Here is a 17,640-nt window from a genome sequence, read left to right as displayed (position 1 = left end):
TGTACACTCTCTGCAAGATTTCTGGGTTACTGGGGAGAGTTACGGCTCTGGTCTTCCCCTGTTCTAGTAGTAACGGCATACGCAGGTCATTTGCATTACTTCTCATGCTTTCTGTCACTGCCAAATGATGTTTTGGGACACACTGAAACCTAATGATGTGTTACTGAGCAATTTCACCCGCATTCCCCCCCCCAAAAAAAAAAAAAAAAAAAAAAAACCCTCACTGTTTACACACAAAACCCCCTCTATTTTTGAAAAGATTTGGGGTCAGATTGGTTTGAAAGCTCTATAAAAGCGTTCTTCTCAACATGCTGTTAATAAACTAATATTAACAATTACAAAGTATTATTAAGAATTGCTGAAATGCTCAAAATCAGGTTTCTTTAGAGAAAAATTTGACTGGCAGATACCAGTTATGATAGATACCGTATCATAACTGCTAGATTTCAAGTTGAAATCTCCTAGAACTGGTATTTCCCAAAGAAGGAATTACTGGTTTGAGGAAAACCGTGCATTTTCTAATATTTTTGAAGTAAGGTGGTGTTTATGAATGGCTTTTAAGAATCACTTATATAAAAAGAGGTAACTGGGGGTAAATATTTTATATACAAATAAGCTAGTGGCAGTATATATGGCTTTTTTCTTTGATGAGAGAACATATTTTGACCTCACTAAGCACAACTGTTTTATTTTTAAACTAAATTAATTTAAAAAACAGTTTATAATGCCTGTTAGTCATTTATAATAATGATACAATGGCAAAAAAATGTTACTCAGAGAAGAAAGATGTAAATCTGATTCTTGACTGTAAAGGAATTCAAGCTTATGTTATTCCAGCTCTCAAGTGGCCAGACTTTTAAACTGTTATTCTGGAGTGTGCACACTAGATTTCTTACATACTCTATGTCCTTTTCATAATAAAATATATTTTTTGCTTTGCACAATGAAAATATAAAACAAGATCAGAAAAAAGGTGAAGGACTCAAGCAGGACTCAAACAGGACTTACTTTTGTAGGTGATCAGTGCAAACACTACAGCAATTAAAAACTATTAAAAAGATGCAGCACCACCTATTGGGGATGTGCTGTGTGCTGATTGTCACCACTGCAAGTAGCAGCAGAGTTTTTTCTTTGTTGTGAGCCCAAAGGAGCAGCCTGTCCAGGCAGGTTTCTGAGCTGGACTTCCCACTATAGTCACGGACTCAGGCCTGGAAATATTTCTGGGGTTTGAACGCAGTTATGAGAAAGGGTGAAACAAAGAAAAAAAATCTGCTAAGGAACAAGTTGTTTCCAAAAAGAGGATAGGAAAAGCAGATACTGTACTGATACTATTAATGAACAAGGTTGGAGAAGACAATTTAATGGTGAATAGTTGCTTTCTCAAATCCACCCCTGCCCCAAAAATAAAAAAATAAAAAAGCCCTGGCCTCAGTGTCACTATAGCCCAGTAGGTACAGCTATAAAATCATAATCATACCATGCCGAGAAAAAGCTGGGACCACCACTGGAAAACAGTTGCAGGGGGGGATAACTGCGCTGGTTAACAGTACCCCGATGTGCCTCAACCAGCACAGGGCACCCCGATTAACCACCAGCTCCTTCCCTCTCTCAGGAGCAGAAAGCCTTCAGACCTTTGGGTAAAGGTGTTGAGCCCCTGATCCTGGTTTGTCAGATCTGTGCAACTCGTGTGAGAGCTCACCATGTGAACTGGAACTTGATAGCAGGTGTTGCTTGCTGTGAGGTTTGAATGTGGGATAATGGCAAAGGCCTTGAAAGAAGAGGCCCCCAATCATCAGTAACTTCAGAGTGGTTTGGGTTGGAAGGGATCTTAAAGCCCATCTAGTCCCAACCCCCTGCCATGGGCAGGGACACCTCCCACCAGCCCAGCTTGCCCAAAGCCCCATCCAGCCTGGCCTTGAGCACCTCCAGGGATGGGGCATCCACAGCTTCTCTGGGCAGCCTATGCCAGTGCCTCAGTATCCTATGAGTGAAGAATTTCTTCCTTATATTTAATCTAAACCTACCCTCTTTTAGTGTAAAGCCATTCCCCCTTGCCCTATCATTACACTCCCTGACAAAGGGTTCCTCCCTAAACTTGTGGACAACTACTAATTATTGAAAAAGTGCAACTTGATAGCAGGAAAAAAGGCTGATTAATAAAGGAAGAATCAGCTCAGAAAGGTTAAAAACAACAAAACAGTTAAGCAGTGTCAGGAAAAGAGAAAGAAAATGTGAGATTCAGGTCTCCTTGGTGAGGACTTCTTGAGTTTGGCCACCTCGATGACTGTCAATACCCAAAGTTGTGCTTTGTACAGCACCAGCTCTGTAGCAGTGTGCACACACATCTAATTTAGGAAGTGTTAAGGACTGAACGTTTTGTATATGTAGCAATAACGACTGATAAAGTACAATCATTAATCTATAATGATAACAATTGTGAGAATTAGCACAGTGTTTTCTTAATATTAGTAGTAAAGTTCTGTTTTCAGTTTTAAAACTGACATGATTTACCAGTGTTAGCACTCCCAGCTATCTCTAATTCTTTAAATGGTGTGTGTATGTATATATATCTATGCACGCATGCATATATATCAGCTGCAAATGTTTGTTGGAACAAGTTCATCCCCTCCTTCCTGATGTTTTGCTTTCCTGGCTGGTAAATAGAGCTCAAGTGTATTCAGTCAAATCTCTGCCACTGCCCTTTACTGTCCTCCAAGTGTAAAACACCCACCTCAGGAAATTTTCGCACCCAACCTCTTTGCTTTGCTTATCAGGAAGACACTCCTGTGCTATCTGATGAAATCTTTATCAGCACAGTTGTATTATCACCCTACATCAGAGCATTGGCTTTCTGGAGCAAGCCCTAGTAACTCATCACCCTGGAAGTAATTCAGGATCCTAGAACTGTAGAATACACAGAAACATATATATATATATATATATATGTATATGTATATTTTAACGTAAATGTATTTTTTCTGATTTTTTATTTAACTTTATTCTGAGCCCCTACAGATCAGCCACATCAGTGTCACTCGATAGATGCAGCAAGACAGCCATGAAGCAAGGATGCGGGCAAATCTCCTCTAATTAATGTCTTTATCAACCAAAACCTAAGCTTATGTGAAAGTCACGTTTAAATTTCAGGTCATAATATTTTATTTTTAAACAACGCATCTTCATTTTAAAATCATTTTTGTTTAAGAACTGTTACCTACGTCCCTTTTCTCTCCTATAGGGTCTGCCCAAATTTCCACTCAGACCTTCACCATGAAAACAGGATAGAAAAAGCTGGCCCCTGTCATTCACCTGTCTTCTTATCCACAAGCAATAGAAACTCCTGAGTACTGTCCCCAAACAAATGCATTCAATTTCAGTACAACATCATGAAATCTGTGGAACATCGCCAACAAGAAGCCCTTGAACACACAGAACCTGCAAGTTCAGTGAAGCTAGTTTTTTTTCTGAAGACAGCAAAGATTTATAGGCACTATTTAAATCCTGTACAATAAGTTACTTTCTATTCAATGCAGGATGTTTTCAGCGGAGCAGGCACATTTCAGATGCTGAATCTAACATCATTTGGCTTCTCAGCTGGCAGTGTCTTTAGCCATGAGGTATAATCTGAGCTGTTTAGCTATCTTCACATGGGCTCATGGTGGTCCTCCTGCATTGGCAATTGACAACTACAACTACAACTTCCTCGTAAGGGGGTGTCGAGAGGCAGGAGACCTTTTCTCCATTAACACCAGCGACAGGACCCGCGGGAACGGGGTTAAGCTGAGGCAGGGGAAGTTTAGGCTTGACATCAGGAGGGGGTTCTTCACAGAGAGGGTGGTTGCACACTGGAACAGGCTCCCCAGGGAAGTGGTCACTGCACCGAGCCTGACTGAATTTAAGAAGAGATTGGACTGTGCACTTAGTCACATGGTCTGAACTTGGGTAGACCTGTGCGGTGTCAAGAGTTGGACTTGATGATCCTTAAGGGTCCCTTCCAACTCAGGATATTCTATGATTCTATGATTCTATGACAATTCCCCTTGCTTCCTTCTGCTTCAGCAAGTCATTCTTCAGTTCCCTCTCCCATATACACGAACATAATCTGGGATCTGTTTAGGAGAAATCTTACAAGATAAGGTTGGGTCTCCTGCAGGTGTTTTTTTTAGCCTTTCCACAAGCTGCACATTTACAGAGGTGCTGTTGGAGTTGCTCAGAGACTCCAACGCCCTTAAGCAAACTCCAGTTTCTGCTTCCAGATATTTCGAGCATAGCTGTAGCCTACACAAGAACTTCCTTCTAACTAGATCTGTGAGTTCATTTGCCTGAAAATTACATTTTTCAGTCACCTGCAAGCGAAGTGCTGCAACATTCAGCATTCACCATCTCCAGCAGTAAGTAGCATCTGATCCCCATCCAGTGAAACTTGGAGATGCTTCGAATTATGAGGAAGGGATGGGTAAAAGATGCATTGAACGCTGTCATTTTAAGGTTCTAAATACTATATCTTTTTGCAAATCCTTAAATTATTCTGCTCAAGCTTGATTTTGAAAATTTTATTTACAGATTGCGAACACCAGCCTACAAAAAAAAAAAAAAAAACACACATATTTTAAGTAACTTTACCCTTGTCTGGGTATTGATTGATCACATATAAATAGCAGAGGGGGAAATGCTGGAGTTTGCTAAGGTTACAAAGTCACCTAGAAGTGGGAATTGATCACAAATGGCTCTTTCCACATCGTTATTTTATTTATTTATTTATTTTTACACACGTGCGTTCAGGCAAGCAACGTCACCCTAAGGTGCCAGCCACCCAGGTGCCACCCACGAGGTTTGGATGCGTTTTTGGGGCAAAACGGTGCCAAATCGCGACCCCTCGTGGCGCAGGCCGGCGGGCGGCGCCTCAGCCCCAGCCCGCCCTCAAGCGTGAGGGGGGCAGCGGGAAATGGCCGCCGCCTCGCCTCCTCCCGCCCCCCCCGCCGCGATTGGCGGAGCTCCTCTCCTCCCCGCTCTCGGATTGGCCAGCGGCGCTGTCATCTCCTCGTTCGGCTCTGCGATTGGCTGAGGTCACTGATATAAAGCCGCCCCTCAGCGCCGGGCGCCCTTTCCTCGCTGGCCGCACAAGGTGCTGTGTCCTTCACACGAAGCTAAGGCCGTTCCACCCCGGCGACTGGCACCGCGCCCCCCAACCACCACACCATGGCCTCCGTCTCCGAGCTCGCCTGCATCTACTCCGCCCTCATCCTGCACGACGACGAAGTCACCGTGACGGTGAGTGCAAGGCCCCGGCGCCACAAGATGGCGGCCGGCCGCGGCATGGCGGCGGCGGCCTCCTCCTCCTCCTCCCCCTCCTCCTTCCCTCGGAGCCGTCTCCTCAGCGCCGGCCTCGTTGCAGGAGGACAAAATTAACGCCCTCATCAAGGCGGCCGGAGTCACCGTGGAGCCCTTCTGGCCGGGGCTGTTCGCTAAGGTAAGGGGGGGGTGGATGGGGAAGGGGGCTCTGGGGGGGGGGGAGGGTGAAGCGAAGCTCGCCCCGCGTTAACGAGGCCGTGCCGGGTGCTTTTCTTCTCAGGCTTTAGCCAACATCGACATCGGCAGCCTCATCTGCAACGTGGGAGCCGGCGGCGGGGCTCCGGCTGCGGCTGCTCCTGCGGGAGGGGCTGCGCCGGCGGGCGGCGGGGCTGCCCCGGGTAAGTGGGGTGCTGGGATGGGAGCTGCTGGGTGAAACCTTGGGCTGAGATGTTCTTAGGAAGTTTGGGAGGCAGCGTGCGGGTGGGAGGGAGCAGAACCACGCCTCATGCTTAGTAATAAGGCTGGAGCCTTTCAATTAAGCACGTGGTGCTGGGGTTACCTCAGAGGCACAGGCTGCCTATAAAAGCTGTGACTGCCCCATCCCTGGAGGTGCTCAAGGCCAGGCTGGATGATGCCCTGAGCAACCTGATGCAGTGGGAGGTGTCCCTGCCTGTGGCATGGGGTTGGGACTAAATGATCTTTGAGGTCCCTCGCACCCCAGGCCATTCTGTGATGAATAAGCTGTCACCATCCAGGTTTTGCTTCCTGATGTTAAGTCCTCCAGCATGTGACTTATGAATTGGTGCAAAAAATTCTCACTGCTTTTTCTTTTATAGCTGAAGAGAAGAAAGAAGAGGAAAAGAAAGAGGAATCAGAGGAATCTGATGATGACATGGGCTTTGGTCTTTTTGACTAATTAGTTTTGTACCTGCCTGTAATAAAGAAGCATTGAACTGTTTGGTTGTCTCTTAAATGCTGGAAGGGAGCGGATGAAGGTTGGCCACACTCCCTGCAGTCCCCAAAACAGCTGCCACTGAATGCAGGCCTAGGGTTTAACTACTCCCTGTGTTGGTTCTTCATCCCCAGCAGCAGCAGAGGCGTAGCACAGAGCCAGTTACAGCTCCTAACTGCATTCCCAGCATGTGGATAGAGGTGTAAACACAGCTGCAGTGAGCATGGGAGGTGTGGAGGTTTAGAAGTGTTACTGCTTGGTGTGCTCCCTGTGCTGTGAGCTCTTGGGATGCTGCAGCACCCCACCAACTCCTAGCTAGGAGCTAGGAATTCCTTCCTAGGAGCAGTTAGAGGCTGGGGCACAACTGTGGGCCTTTCACAGTGGAGAGCAGTTGAGAATGTTTTGGAGAAGGCTGAAATTCGTATCTGAAGGCCCTTGTCTGGGGTTAAAACTCTGTAGTTTCTCATGTAGAGCTGTAATTTAAGGAGTAGATGAAAAAAGTCTTTGCAATACTCAAAGCTTCAAGCCTGGGGTGTATGAGGTACAGAGGGTGCAGAATGTTTTGCTTCCCCAGGGAAAAAATCAAGGAGCATCACTGAAAAAACAGCTGTGTTGAAGGGTAACGTACAAATGGAGTGATGTAAAAGTATTATGAAAACTTCTGAATTGGGCTTATTCTATGAGTCAAAGTGAGGGCTATCTTTAAGTGTGTCAAAATATGAAATGAAAGGCAGTAATAAAGCATTCTGTATGTTTAAAGGAATACTCAAAAGCTGTATTGGAGGGTTGTGGTGCATCTGGTTGAATGGTAGTAGCACTACGCTGCCCCATCCCACAAAACCCAGGACTTTTCCTGGGGAAGATGCAGGCACCTGGGGAAATGAGGTCTGGTCTTGATGGGGGACTCCAGGTAGCAGCAGATCCTGCAACTGTATTGCTGCTGAGAGCTTCCGCCACCTCCATCAAAGAAAAAGGGATTTTAAAAGTAGGGGAATGTAAGAAGTGACACCCCATAATCACAAATAGTTCATTTTGATGGCAGGTAGCACTGGCTGACTTGTTCTGTGCTTAGAAATAAAACTGCTTTAGGGAAAAGGACTAAAAATTTTTTGATTTCTTCCTTGGCTGCTCGCTGTAACTTCTAAAACCTCAGGGAAAGGGAGGGAGGGCTCTCCAGTAAACACACACAGACAAAAAAGAGCCAGACTCACTGGTAACACCTTTTTAATAGGTCAAAGTAACTGTACAGTTCATTATATTCTTCCTGAGAATAATTTATATCCCTCAACAGCAAAAAGGGAGTGTGGTTTTTATTTTAACAGAACTGATGGCATAACTGGAAAAACCAAGGAAAATCTACTCACGCTGCTCTACGGTAACTCCTCCCAGGCAAGATAGACAAAAGGATGGGTTAGTTAGCTACAGTGGGTTTAAAATATTCAACATGGCTTTAATCTGTCTTTATAAATTATATAAAAACGGGGGGCATGAATGGTTACAGGGCTCCTCGAAACGCCGCTCTGAGTTGCTCTGGTACAAAGCAGCATTTTTTGCTTCCAAGGAAAACGACGTTGCTACAAAAAGAACTGGCACGTTAATTCGGGTGAAAGAGACGAGTTTTCAGTTGTGTCCTACAGCTAGCTCCAACCAAACGCATCACACGGGCACGTAAAAGTAAAAGGCAGGAAGATGAAGAGGGCTTTTAGTCTGTCCGGAAACAACCGACGTCTTGAAAATATAGCTTTTTATTTTCTTTCTCTGTAAATTGTGATTAGCATATTGCGACGTTAAGTGTTCTAATAAAAAAAAAAAAAACAAAAAAACTTCCAGTCTGGATAGTTCATACACTGCGGGCAAGAATTCTCAGCCCTGAGGTTTCCCAGAATTCTTCTTATTCACGATCTCTTTTTTTCCCCGCTCTGCTGCTCGAACAGTTCTGGCTCCGAGACCCTGCGGCAGCTTGAGGCGAAGCGCGGCTGACGCGACGGGAGCAAAACCCAACCTCGCTCCCCCAGGGCCTTCTGTACAGACTTCGGCTGCTGCCCACACCGCTGCTTCAATCCCAGACCAGCTCGGCTTTTAAAAAAAAACTGGGTTCAACTTTTTTTTTTTGTCGCGGGAGAGAAGCGCCGGCTGCCAGGCAGCTGAAGCAAGAGTCACTGGAAAGCCAGGACTGCGCTGGGTGAATCCTCGCTGCTGGTGGAAGGTCAGCCTGTGGCGAGCAGAATTCCTTCAGCCTGCTGAAACTCTTCCCTCGGTGCTCCTAGTGCGGCCTGGACTGGCTGATCATTTTCAGTCGGGCTTGGTCGATGACATCCAGCAAGTTTTTGGCGTCCACGGCCAGAGCGTGAGCGGCCGTCAGCATCTGCTTCTTGTACTCCTGCTGCAGGCTGGTCATGACGTACTGCTGGGCCAGCTTCATCTTGTTAATGAGCTCGGCCAAATCAGAGTTGAGCAGCTTCTGCGCCATCTCGATCTGCAACGAGAGGACTCGGTCAGCTGAGTAAATCATCAGAAATCGCTCAGGACAGAGCAACAGCACCCTCCACCCTCCCTGAGGTTTTGTTTCGGAGCTGGAGCCACCATGTGGAATTGCTACACGGGATGATTCTCTGCCTTTCTCACTATCACGCTCAAGGTTTTGGAGGAAAATGGTTTTATTCCTGACTCTCCTCAACTCCACTCACAGATCTCAGTCATTTCTTAATCCCAAACGAGGTTTCTAAGGGATATTTTCTCATCCAAAGCTCCCAGCTGCACCGAGCTGTGCTCAGTTACCTGTGTCATGACTTTGTGTGCAAGCTGTTTAATCAAAGATTAAATCTGCACCAAGAATTAAGGCCCAGATGCTCTCCCTGCACCCCAGTTGTGATTTGCTGTAAGCACTGCTGACAGCTTTTATTTCAACTGTGCTCCTTCACCCAGTGCGAGCACCTTCACTTGGAAAAAATGACATCCACGCAACGCTTAGGTTCTAATAAACTTGATTTCATGAAGAAATCGGAGCGTTCACAGTGCCTACTGCATCCAAACGTGTGTGTGCAGGGAAGAGAGAGCCAAAACAGACGGGGACTGAGCAGCACGTGAGCTGTACCCACCTCTCTGTGGGTGCTGGCAGGAAGCACCGGCAGGGTCTCATCCACCGTTGCCAGCAAGGTTCTCAGCGCCAAGCCCACCTCCTGAGGAGAAAAGGAAGTAAATAAGGAAACAAAACAGCCCCAGAACGTGTCTTGACTTCCCAGAAAGCTTCTCCTCCATCAGTTCTGTCACTCAGGGGTGAAATCCAGCCCCGATCTCCTAAGTTCCTCCTCACCTTTACCATGGGCACGTACTCCTCCGGCGGGGCTGGCTGGATTTTGCTGGACATCTCGATGACGGCTTTCACCAGCCCCGTTACGTTCTCGTAGACTTTGTCGTTGGAGCGGTCCAGGTTGGCCGTGGGAGGAGGGCTGATTTCCTGCGGCTGAAGCTGGAAGCAGAGAGGAGCTGCTGAAACTCGTGTCCCCCAGCAGATGGGGCTCAGCAACCTCCCAACCTCGGGGAAGGGCTGGTGTTTGCCACCGCCACCCTGTCCCCGCTGAACACACTCACCCTTGGGGCTGAAGGAAGCTTCCTTCATGTGAAATGAGGGATTTTACCACAAAATCTCCGAAGAGCTCCCAGTCTGACCCCCACAACAACAAAATAAGGTGAGGAAGGAGGAGCAGAGCACTGGGCACATCTCAGTGCTTCGCTCCCGATGGACAAAGTCCCTTTTACAACAGGTCCCTTGTCCCCAAAAATCCTTTTTTTTGCAGGGCAAATTAACAAAAACCAGTGTCACCAGCAGAGCTGGGACACCCCAAAGGTGTTCACCAGTTTCTTTCCTATATCTGACAGCTTCCAAGTCCCATAAAGCTGCAGACACCCCGGTTTCCCTGCAGCTCCGGGGACAAGCAACCCCCTGGGGGAGAGGAGGGTTGAGAAACGCCTCTGTCCTCCTGCTGCCATGGTGCTTATCCCTGCAGAGCTGGGATCAAATTTGAACGTTTCCCTAATTGCTTACTGCCAGCTGTTACAGAGATCGGGCTGGCGCATCGATCAGAGGGTACTGGAGGAAAAAGGAACCCGGTAATTATTGAATCAGCAGGGAGAGGCCGTGATTGGAATTGGATGAAGCGAGCGAGAAGTTACAAGAGGTCGCATGCAAAGACGTCAGGGGACAGGGCACGTACACACGCTCACGCACTGCTTACCCTCCATGGCTATTGTTGAGCAGAAGGTGGGGGAAGGTTAAAGAAATTTACCGAAAGAAGGGAAAAAAAAACAAAAACAATATTAATAAACTCAGCAGGAAAAAAAAAAAAGAAAACAAAAAAACACAAACCCAAACACGTGTAGCAATAAGAGCCCAGTTAAAAAGCCTGCAACAAAAGTGATCCTGAAGGGGGCCGGCAGGCGTTCGGGTTAGCTCGTGGCCTCCCTGGGTGCTGATAACTGACGGGGGGAGAAGTGCTGGCCATGCGCCCATGCCGCCTTAAGGCTCGGCACGTGGGGAAGAGAGCATGCAAAGCTCGAGAAGAGCAAGGCAGGCTGGCAAACAGCAAAGTGGGGAGTGCAGTGAAAGGGCCTCTGCAGCAGGGGGGGGACGCTTCCTGGGAAACCCTGCTCCCTTTTAACACAGCCGGGGTTAGGAAGTACCAAGAGCCCGCTCCAAATGCATGTGGAGGATGTGGAGGATACTGAAATGCACCCCAAAAACATCTTCAGCGAGCAAAGTCACAACCTATTCCAAACTAATGAACTTTTTTTTTCTTGAAAGGGCACGTGACAATCCCATTTCAGGAAATCGCTGCCAGGAAAAAGAAGAAAACCAGCACTTTTTTTTTTTTTTTCCACTGAAGGAGCATAAATCTTCACACTGATGACGTTTCTGGCTGCTCAGGTTTGTTTGTTGCGAAGAGGCTGTGTTTCAGAAAACATTTTTCACGTTCCAGTATCAGTAGTTGGAAAGGAACTTTTGGAGAAGCCAAATTCAGCGCCACATCTGCTCCTGCTTTTTTACGTTTTCTGTGGCTTGGCAGCTCAAAAAGCACTGGCACCAGCTGATAATAAATAACCTGGCTTGAACTCGCCCGCGCTGCCTGTTTAGGCTGATTCTTAAATATTCAGATAACCTCAGGACAAAAGTGAGCAAGAGCGAGACAGGCAGGGGCTGGAAGATCAGTCTGTGCCAAACACAGTGCTTCGGTGAACCTCATAGTCAGAGGAACTGCATTTTTCCCTGAATTTTCCCCAAATCAGCATCAGCTCCATCTGTGCCTGCCGTAATAGGGATTCCAGTTCTCTGCTCGAGGCTTGGCAGGGCTCTGATTAACGTGAGGCTCTCCTGTGAGGAACTGCACTATTTATTAACGCTGGCTGTCATAACAGAGCAGGGATGGCCCCAGCGTATTTACAGGAGGCTGCACCCTAATTCTGACGTTGCTCTCTTCTCAGGAAAGGGCTGGAGTGCACAGAGGTTGTAAAGGGAACTGGGGTGTGTCTGCATCATTTCTGGTAGGGCGGTGCTGATGGAGAAGCCCCCATCAGTGTATCTAACTCCTGGAAATTGCTAATAGCAGCAATAGCTCCACTGGTTCCCCTCGGGAGGCCCTGGGGTCATTTGTTTCGGATTAGGCAGGTAAACGAGTCCCAAAGGCAGGGAAAAAAAATGGAGACATGATTTTAGAAGTCTCTGACACTCTTGAGGACCAGTTCCACTTACACCAGAGGAAACAGGTCACGGTTTCACACAGCCCTGCAGCACCTCTCTGCCAGACAACTCCACAAAATTTCCTGTCTGGTTTGCTCGCCTATTTACTGGAGATGTGACAACAGTAAGAAAGTCCCGACCACACCATTTCCTCTCTTTCCTTGTTCCCCAGAGCCAGCAGGGTTTTGGGAGTCGTGGGGCTGCAACAAGAGCTTTTTGGGGCACCGCAGCTCAGATGTTTCTCCTCTGTGTGACTGAGGGCCTGGACACCGTGGCAATACCTGAGTAACCTGGGTGTGCTGAGCTCCAAGGCTGGGTCCACATGAGCAGGATCCTACACCCCTCAGACCAGAAATAAGCTCACCTGGGAAAGATTCTAGGTGAGGAACGTGCTGAATCTGTCCTGGAGGATGTGAGCCAAGCAATAAACTCCCTGCAGAGCTGCCAGTGCACGACAACATCTACTCGGGGAGTTCGGTCACTTTTGCTTTCCATGGGCTCGGGGAGCAGCTAACTACCTCTGAGGGGCACCATTTCATTTTCTGAGCCGTGTGCTAGTTTCATTTTCCTGTGCTACCCAGCACTGTACCTTCACGCCTTCGTTGTAGCTGTCCACGGGGCTGTTGAGGCTTGCCAGGCTGCCCAAGTGGCCGGGGGCTCCGGGCCGGGGAGGTTTCTTTGGCGGCGCTGTGTGATCTGGTGAAGAAAATCTGCATTTTAGAGGACCAGAGCATCAGATCTACCTGCTTAATTCTGGTCTGCCAACGTTACGGAGGCTACTCCTGCTTTACTGACTCGGTACACCTAACCCAGAGCTGAGAGGTGCTCACCACCTCGTGCCCCAGCTGCGTGTCTGGGCAATCAGGCCTCTTCCTGGCAGAAGTCCTGGGCCTGACTCACTTCAAGACAGAGAAACCTAAATTTAGTTGTCTACCTGTGCTTTGCATGTCTCAACTCCACCCACAGTGGAGTCTTACACGGTGATTCAGCTTCCTCTAGACTCCCCAGCTGTTCAAACACCTCCTTGGAGTTGCTGACTACGTCTCTGGGAATTTAAGCAGTGACGGCACCGAAACACCTCTGTGGAGTTCTCTGGAATCGAATCCAACCTTGTATGGAAATCCTGGAAGGCACCTTTGTTGACTACTGCTGCTACAATCCTGTAATCCAGGATTCAAGGGGACGTGGTATGATTTGACTGCTTACCTGGTTTCCCCACAGGCTGATAGATGTGCTGGTTACCAGCCTACAAAATAAAGCACACATTTATAGCAGTTAGCACAGCGCTCACCATTTCACTAGCAGAACCTTAACCAACTGGAAACAGCCAGTTCTCAGCCCATTTCCCAGTTAAAAACACGTCCATATTCACCATCATCTCCTAATTACATTATTCACACAGTAAGGAAAGGATTTTCATTTATGTTGTAGTACTCACAGCAGCCCTGGCCTGTGTGTGACAGTTTATCCCTCACTATTAATCAAATGTGGTGGCATATTCACGGTGCTGATGAAGAAATCGCAGCACTTACAGAACTATTTCTGCACTGGAGAGTAGCATCAATAATGGTAACAGAACTTCTGAGCTGTGAAGCTCTTAATCAAGGTCAATTTTCTTATTCATTTGGAAGTATTTAATGATAGATTCAAGTGAATTTCCCCGGGAATTATGCTTATACAACCTCCAGGCCAAGAAAGATGAAAATCTGTTTGGTCACAAGCAAGTTAATACCTTGTGCAAAACTTGTCACATTAAAAAAAACACACACAAAAATGTTACAGTCACATTTTATGCACGCGTATCTGTAGAAAGGAGTTTCCATTGCAAAGTAAGACACTGAAGGCAGTTAGAATTTAACATGCCCAGCAGGAAAACATTTCAAGAAGGCATTGGTTTATAAAATAAAGGCTGTTTTCTGCAAAGCCAGAACAGCTCTCTGCATCAAACCTAGGGAAGCTGCTTTTTCAACATGTTAAATAAAAAATCCTAGAGCTCCCTTTTAGTGGTGTGAAAACAGGAGCTGCTTCAGTTTGACTTCAGCTCTGGATAATGCTATCACAAAGCACTGCCTGGAAATGTCAATTCACTTTTCTGATCTTTTAAGCACGGTTTTTGAATCTCCCACATTCTCTATTTTCAGAAACACACCCAGGTGATGGGGGCAGCAGCAGCACACCCACTATTCCTCAGCTTCCAACCTCGTAGCTGCCTCCTTTCAGCACTAACACAACCACAGCTGGACAAACCAAGCCCCTTCCTTGCCCAACAGCGTGCAGAAGGTCTGCAGGAGATCCTCTGAGCCAACTTGAGATCCTCACATCTTGCTAACAGGATCAACATCTCGTTAACAAACCTGAAGGACACTCAGACTTTTACTTCAGCATTTATTCAAAGCTTCGGCCTGGCGTTTTTAGAAATTCATGTCAGGCTTTTAAAAATTGCAGGCGGATCTGCCAAGGCTTCTGTGGTTAGGGCTGCCCAGCACTTCCTGAGGCCTCTTTTCAGCTGCTCAAAACTTTTTTTTTTTCCCCAATTTTAACTGCATGGACTGAGGATTCCCACGCTAACTCCACTTCTAGCTCGTTTCTAGCAGGTTGCTGTGGAAAACTGTGGCCAGAAGCAAAATGCTCAGGGTGTCGGGTCCCACAGAAATATATTGCTACCACCATGCCTAACCTAACAAAAAGGCACTCGGAGGGAGGACTGCAGTGACACCTCGGTGATCGGGATCCTGCCACAGAAACCTCTGCGTAATTAATGCTGGGTGATTGTTTAACCCCAGCTCTCCTACGAATGCCTCCTTATTTCTCATCCTCCCGATGAGAAACTGAGATTGACTCAAAGAAGCATCAGGCATTTCCCGCTGCAAACGAAGTCAGAGTTGCATTTTAAGCGTATTAAATGCTTTAAATGTATTAAGAACTCCAAGAATGCAAACTCGAACTCCGGAACTGAATAAAGAGCCTCTTGTAAAACCAATTTTGGCAACCAGCACGTTTTTCTTCCCACTCCTTCAAGTGGGAAGCTGCCCTACCTCACCTGGGAACCTGGAACATATCCTGCAAGCAGTTTGGGATCGGGGGGTTGGATTTTTCATTCTAACCCCAGGCAGTCAAAGCTGAAATGAGGGTCAGAGAAAGCAGCCTGCCCAAAGGAGCTGTGCTTTGAGGAAGCGTCGAGGAGTTTGATCAGCCCTCTGGCAGGATGGAGGCCATGCGACGCCTCTGGAATTGCATCCCAAATGATCGAGGAAAGTGGATTTTAAATGCTGACTTCCCAGAAATGCTTTGAAGGTGATCCCTGGACACCAACAAGGGAGGAAGCGCCAGGTTTCTATCAGTAACACTCCCTGGCCCGATCCCCTGTCCTCTCTGCGTGATTCAGAGGGTCTGATGGCAGTTCAACCACCGGGGAGATGTTTTTAGTTAAATACACAGCACTGAAGCCCAGAAGAAAGAACAGCACAGCTGCAGCTGCTGTCTGACAAGAAATGAATGGCTGTGGGGTTTGCTCCATTTGTTTCAGAGCGGGTCAGTTACCCTACACAGATTCCCGGGTAATACAACAGCAACATTTACATTCCTGGTAAGAAAACCCTTCAGATATTTAAACAACTGCTGAAGTTATTTTACCCCGGCTTCCTGTTGACGGGAGTTTCAGAAAACCATCGACGGTTTTAAAACGCCCAGGCCCAATTAGGCACCGCAGAAGCTTTTTGAAAATCATTGCGACATCTCGGCAGAAGCATTTGTTTCCACGGCAGCTTCGAGGGGCCAAAACCAACCCCCCAAATCCTCCCAAGTGCTGCACGAGGAGCTCTGCCTCGGCTGCTGTTCCTGCAGAAGCTGAGCTTCTTGGAAAGCTGGAGCAGCGTGTAAGGGCAGTGGAAACATTGAGCAAAGCCTTTCAGTCACGACTGCACAGCGTGTACTACCAGGAAGCTGGAAGAAGGGCTGGGAGCTGAGGAGATCCCACAAGCACTTACAGGGCCCTGGAGACCTCCGTCCTCGCGGTCGATGCTGCCCCGGGAGAGCCGCACGTCGGGTTTCTGCAAGGAAAAGTCACAATTTCACTGCTCTGCTTGCAGATTCACACAACCTGGGCTTAAAACCGTCTTAAAAACAAGCAAATAATGTCAAAAACATTACGCTGACAGATGCAGATGTCATTTAATTCCCCTCCCTACCATGCTACAGCTACCGAAACGCCCGGTGGGCTTCTGGACGGCTTCTCAGCACACATGTAAAAAAGGCTTTTCATAAGCAGTGATGGTACCGTTTCCCCAACACAACACTGGAAACCTGCATTTCCGTTTTCCCAAAGGCAAATGTTGGGTTTGGGGCTCGTTTTCCTCCCCACAGCACGATTTCAGCCCCAGGATGAGGAGCGCTGCGCATTAATTCCCGTTTCCTGCTCGGGAAGGCTGGGATGTACTTGGCTGCCTCGGTGAGCCTGCGGCCGGGGCCAGTTGCTGGAGCTCTTCAAACACTGCTTTTGGGTAAAAATAAAGGCGCCCAGATGCACTGGTCTCCAAACACAAGCGACAAACAAATGAATTTCTGCTTTATCTGCTTTAAGGAACACCGGGCTTGACTGTTTTACAAGGTAATGCTGCTCACGATCCCTTCCCTTCCTTCTTTCTAAAAGCACCAAAGAATGATTCCAATTCCTGTATCCTCCTAAAAAACCCTAAAAGGCATCAGGGGAGGCAGATCAACGTGCTAATGTTGATCTTTTATCATTAAAATACTTGTATTGTGCCGGCAGCCTGCAGCAAGGGCTTATTCTTGGGGTTTTCATTCAGTCCTTCCCAGATGGAGCAAGGCACAGTCAGAGAGGGTCGCTGCCTGAAAGAGCTTGAGATTAAAAATAGGGAAACAAAATTAGACAGGGAAGTATTTAACCCCTTCTTGGACGAAGAACCAACAGGACAAAAATGAGCAACTTGCTCCACGTTTCTCTGAGAATTTGTGGTACTTTTATAGCGAAACCTGCATGGGTGAAGCTTCAGTTTCATCCTTGATGATGATGAGAAACTTTTTCTGATGAAATTCTGATTTGATACAGATGTTAGATACTTCAGTACATATCAAGTGACTGATTCTCGTGGTATTTTTTAGCTAAATATTATCTAAGCACACAATTGAATTTCTATCGCACTGATGCTCACAATTCATCACTTTCATTTCTAGCCAGAGATGTGCCCAAAAGAAGATTCAGAAGCACAATGTGCACATGAGCCCAAATAACACCTTTCTTTCCAGTAGTAGCAGGAGCAGAAGAAAGAGAAGTTAAATTTACAGACACAGTAAGTCTTCTCCCCTCCTTGTCCTACTAACAACGTCCTACAACCCACGGCACCACCAGCAGCAAACACAAAGCGTGCAAGTGACCTTCAGGACATTGCACACACGAACACCTGGCTGCAGTCTAAGAATTGTTGCACAAGAAGGGCATAAATACACAGAAATTATTATTAAAAGCAGGATTAACGAAATTCTGTTGGACTAGCCCTTGGCAAACAAAGCCATGAAGTTGCCCAGGCTCCTCCAAGAACCTGAAAATGAGGATACCGAGTGCCAATGTGAGCAGTTTGTGCCACTACACAACTGAGCTCTCCCAGCTATGTTTCATGCAACAAATAAGCCTCACACCAAAATT

General features: G+C 47.1%; 2 protein-coding genes across 16 annotated transcripts in view; one reads left to right on the top strand and one right to left on the bottom strand.

Annotated features, from left to right (window-relative positions):
- Positions 1 to 5,087: 5,087 nt before the first annotated feature.
- On the top strand, positions 5,088 to 6,250 carry RPLP1 (ribosomal protein lateral stalk subunit P1). Its single transcript, XM_027452747.3, has 4 exons — positions 5,088 to 5,271; positions 5,396 to 5,470; positions 5,573 to 5,690; positions 6,129 to 6,250. The coding sequence occupies exons 1-4, from the start codon at positions 5,200 to 5,202 to the stop codon at positions 6,206 to 6,208; spliced, it is 345 nt and encodes a 114-aa protein (XP_027308548.1). The 5' UTR covers positions 5,088 to 5,199; the 3' UTR covers positions 6,209 to 6,250.
- A 1,201-nt stretch (positions 6,251 to 7,451) lies between these two features.
- The window catches only part of PTK2 (protein tyrosine kinase 2), a 191,708-nt gene continuing 181,519 nt past the window's right edge, over positions 7,452 to 17,640 (bottom strand). For all 15 annotated transcript variants that reach the window (XM_072034273.1, XM_072034274.1, XM_072034275.1 and 12 more), the window contains 6 exons: positions 15,965 to 16,027; positions 13,185 to 13,224; positions 12,568 to 12,674; positions 9,558 to 9,713; positions 9,343 to 9,423; positions 7,452 to 8,720 (listed from right to left, as the gene is read on the bottom strand). In XM_072034273.1, coding sequence (XP_071890374.1) covers positions 8,508 to 8,720; positions 9,343 to 9,423; positions 9,558 to 9,713; positions 12,568 to 12,674; positions 13,185 to 13,224; positions 15,965 to 16,027 — 660 coding nt within the window. In that variant the 3' untranslated portion in view covers positions 7,452 to 8,507. The remainder of the gene's footprint in view (positions 8,721 to 9,342; positions 9,424 to 9,557; positions 9,714 to 12,567; positions 12,675 to 13,184; positions 13,225 to 15,964; positions 16,028 to 17,640) is intronic.

This window comes from Anas platyrhynchos, chromosome 2 (genome assembly GCF_047663525.1).
Source record: "Anas platyrhynchos isolate ZD024472 breed Pekin duck chromosome 2, IASCAAS_PekinDuck_T2T, whole genome shotgun sequence".
Taxonomy (NCBI): domain Eukaryota; kingdom Metazoa; phylum Chordata; class Aves; order Anseriformes; family Anatidae; genus Anas; species Anas platyrhynchos.
The sequence above is the reverse complement of the archived record's forward strand: the minus strand, read 5'-3'. Positions and strand labels throughout refer to the sequence as shown.

What these genes read in the sequence shown, in the direction of transcription:
- RPLP1 (XM_027452747.3), top strand. Translation starts at nt 5,200, where the DNA reads ATGGCCTCCGTCTCCGAGCTCGCCTGCATCTACTCCGCCCTCATCCTG. An exon ending in ACGACGAAGTCACCGTGACG is followed by an intron (nt 5,272 to 5,395) that starts GTGAGTGCAAGG and finishes GCCTCGTTGCAG; the next exon opens with GAGGACAAAATTAACGCCCT. An exon ending in GGCCGGGGCTGTTCGCTAAG is followed by an intron (nt 5,471 to 5,572) that starts GTAAGGGGGGGG and finishes TTTTCTTCTCAG; the next exon opens with GCTTTAGCCAACATCGACAT.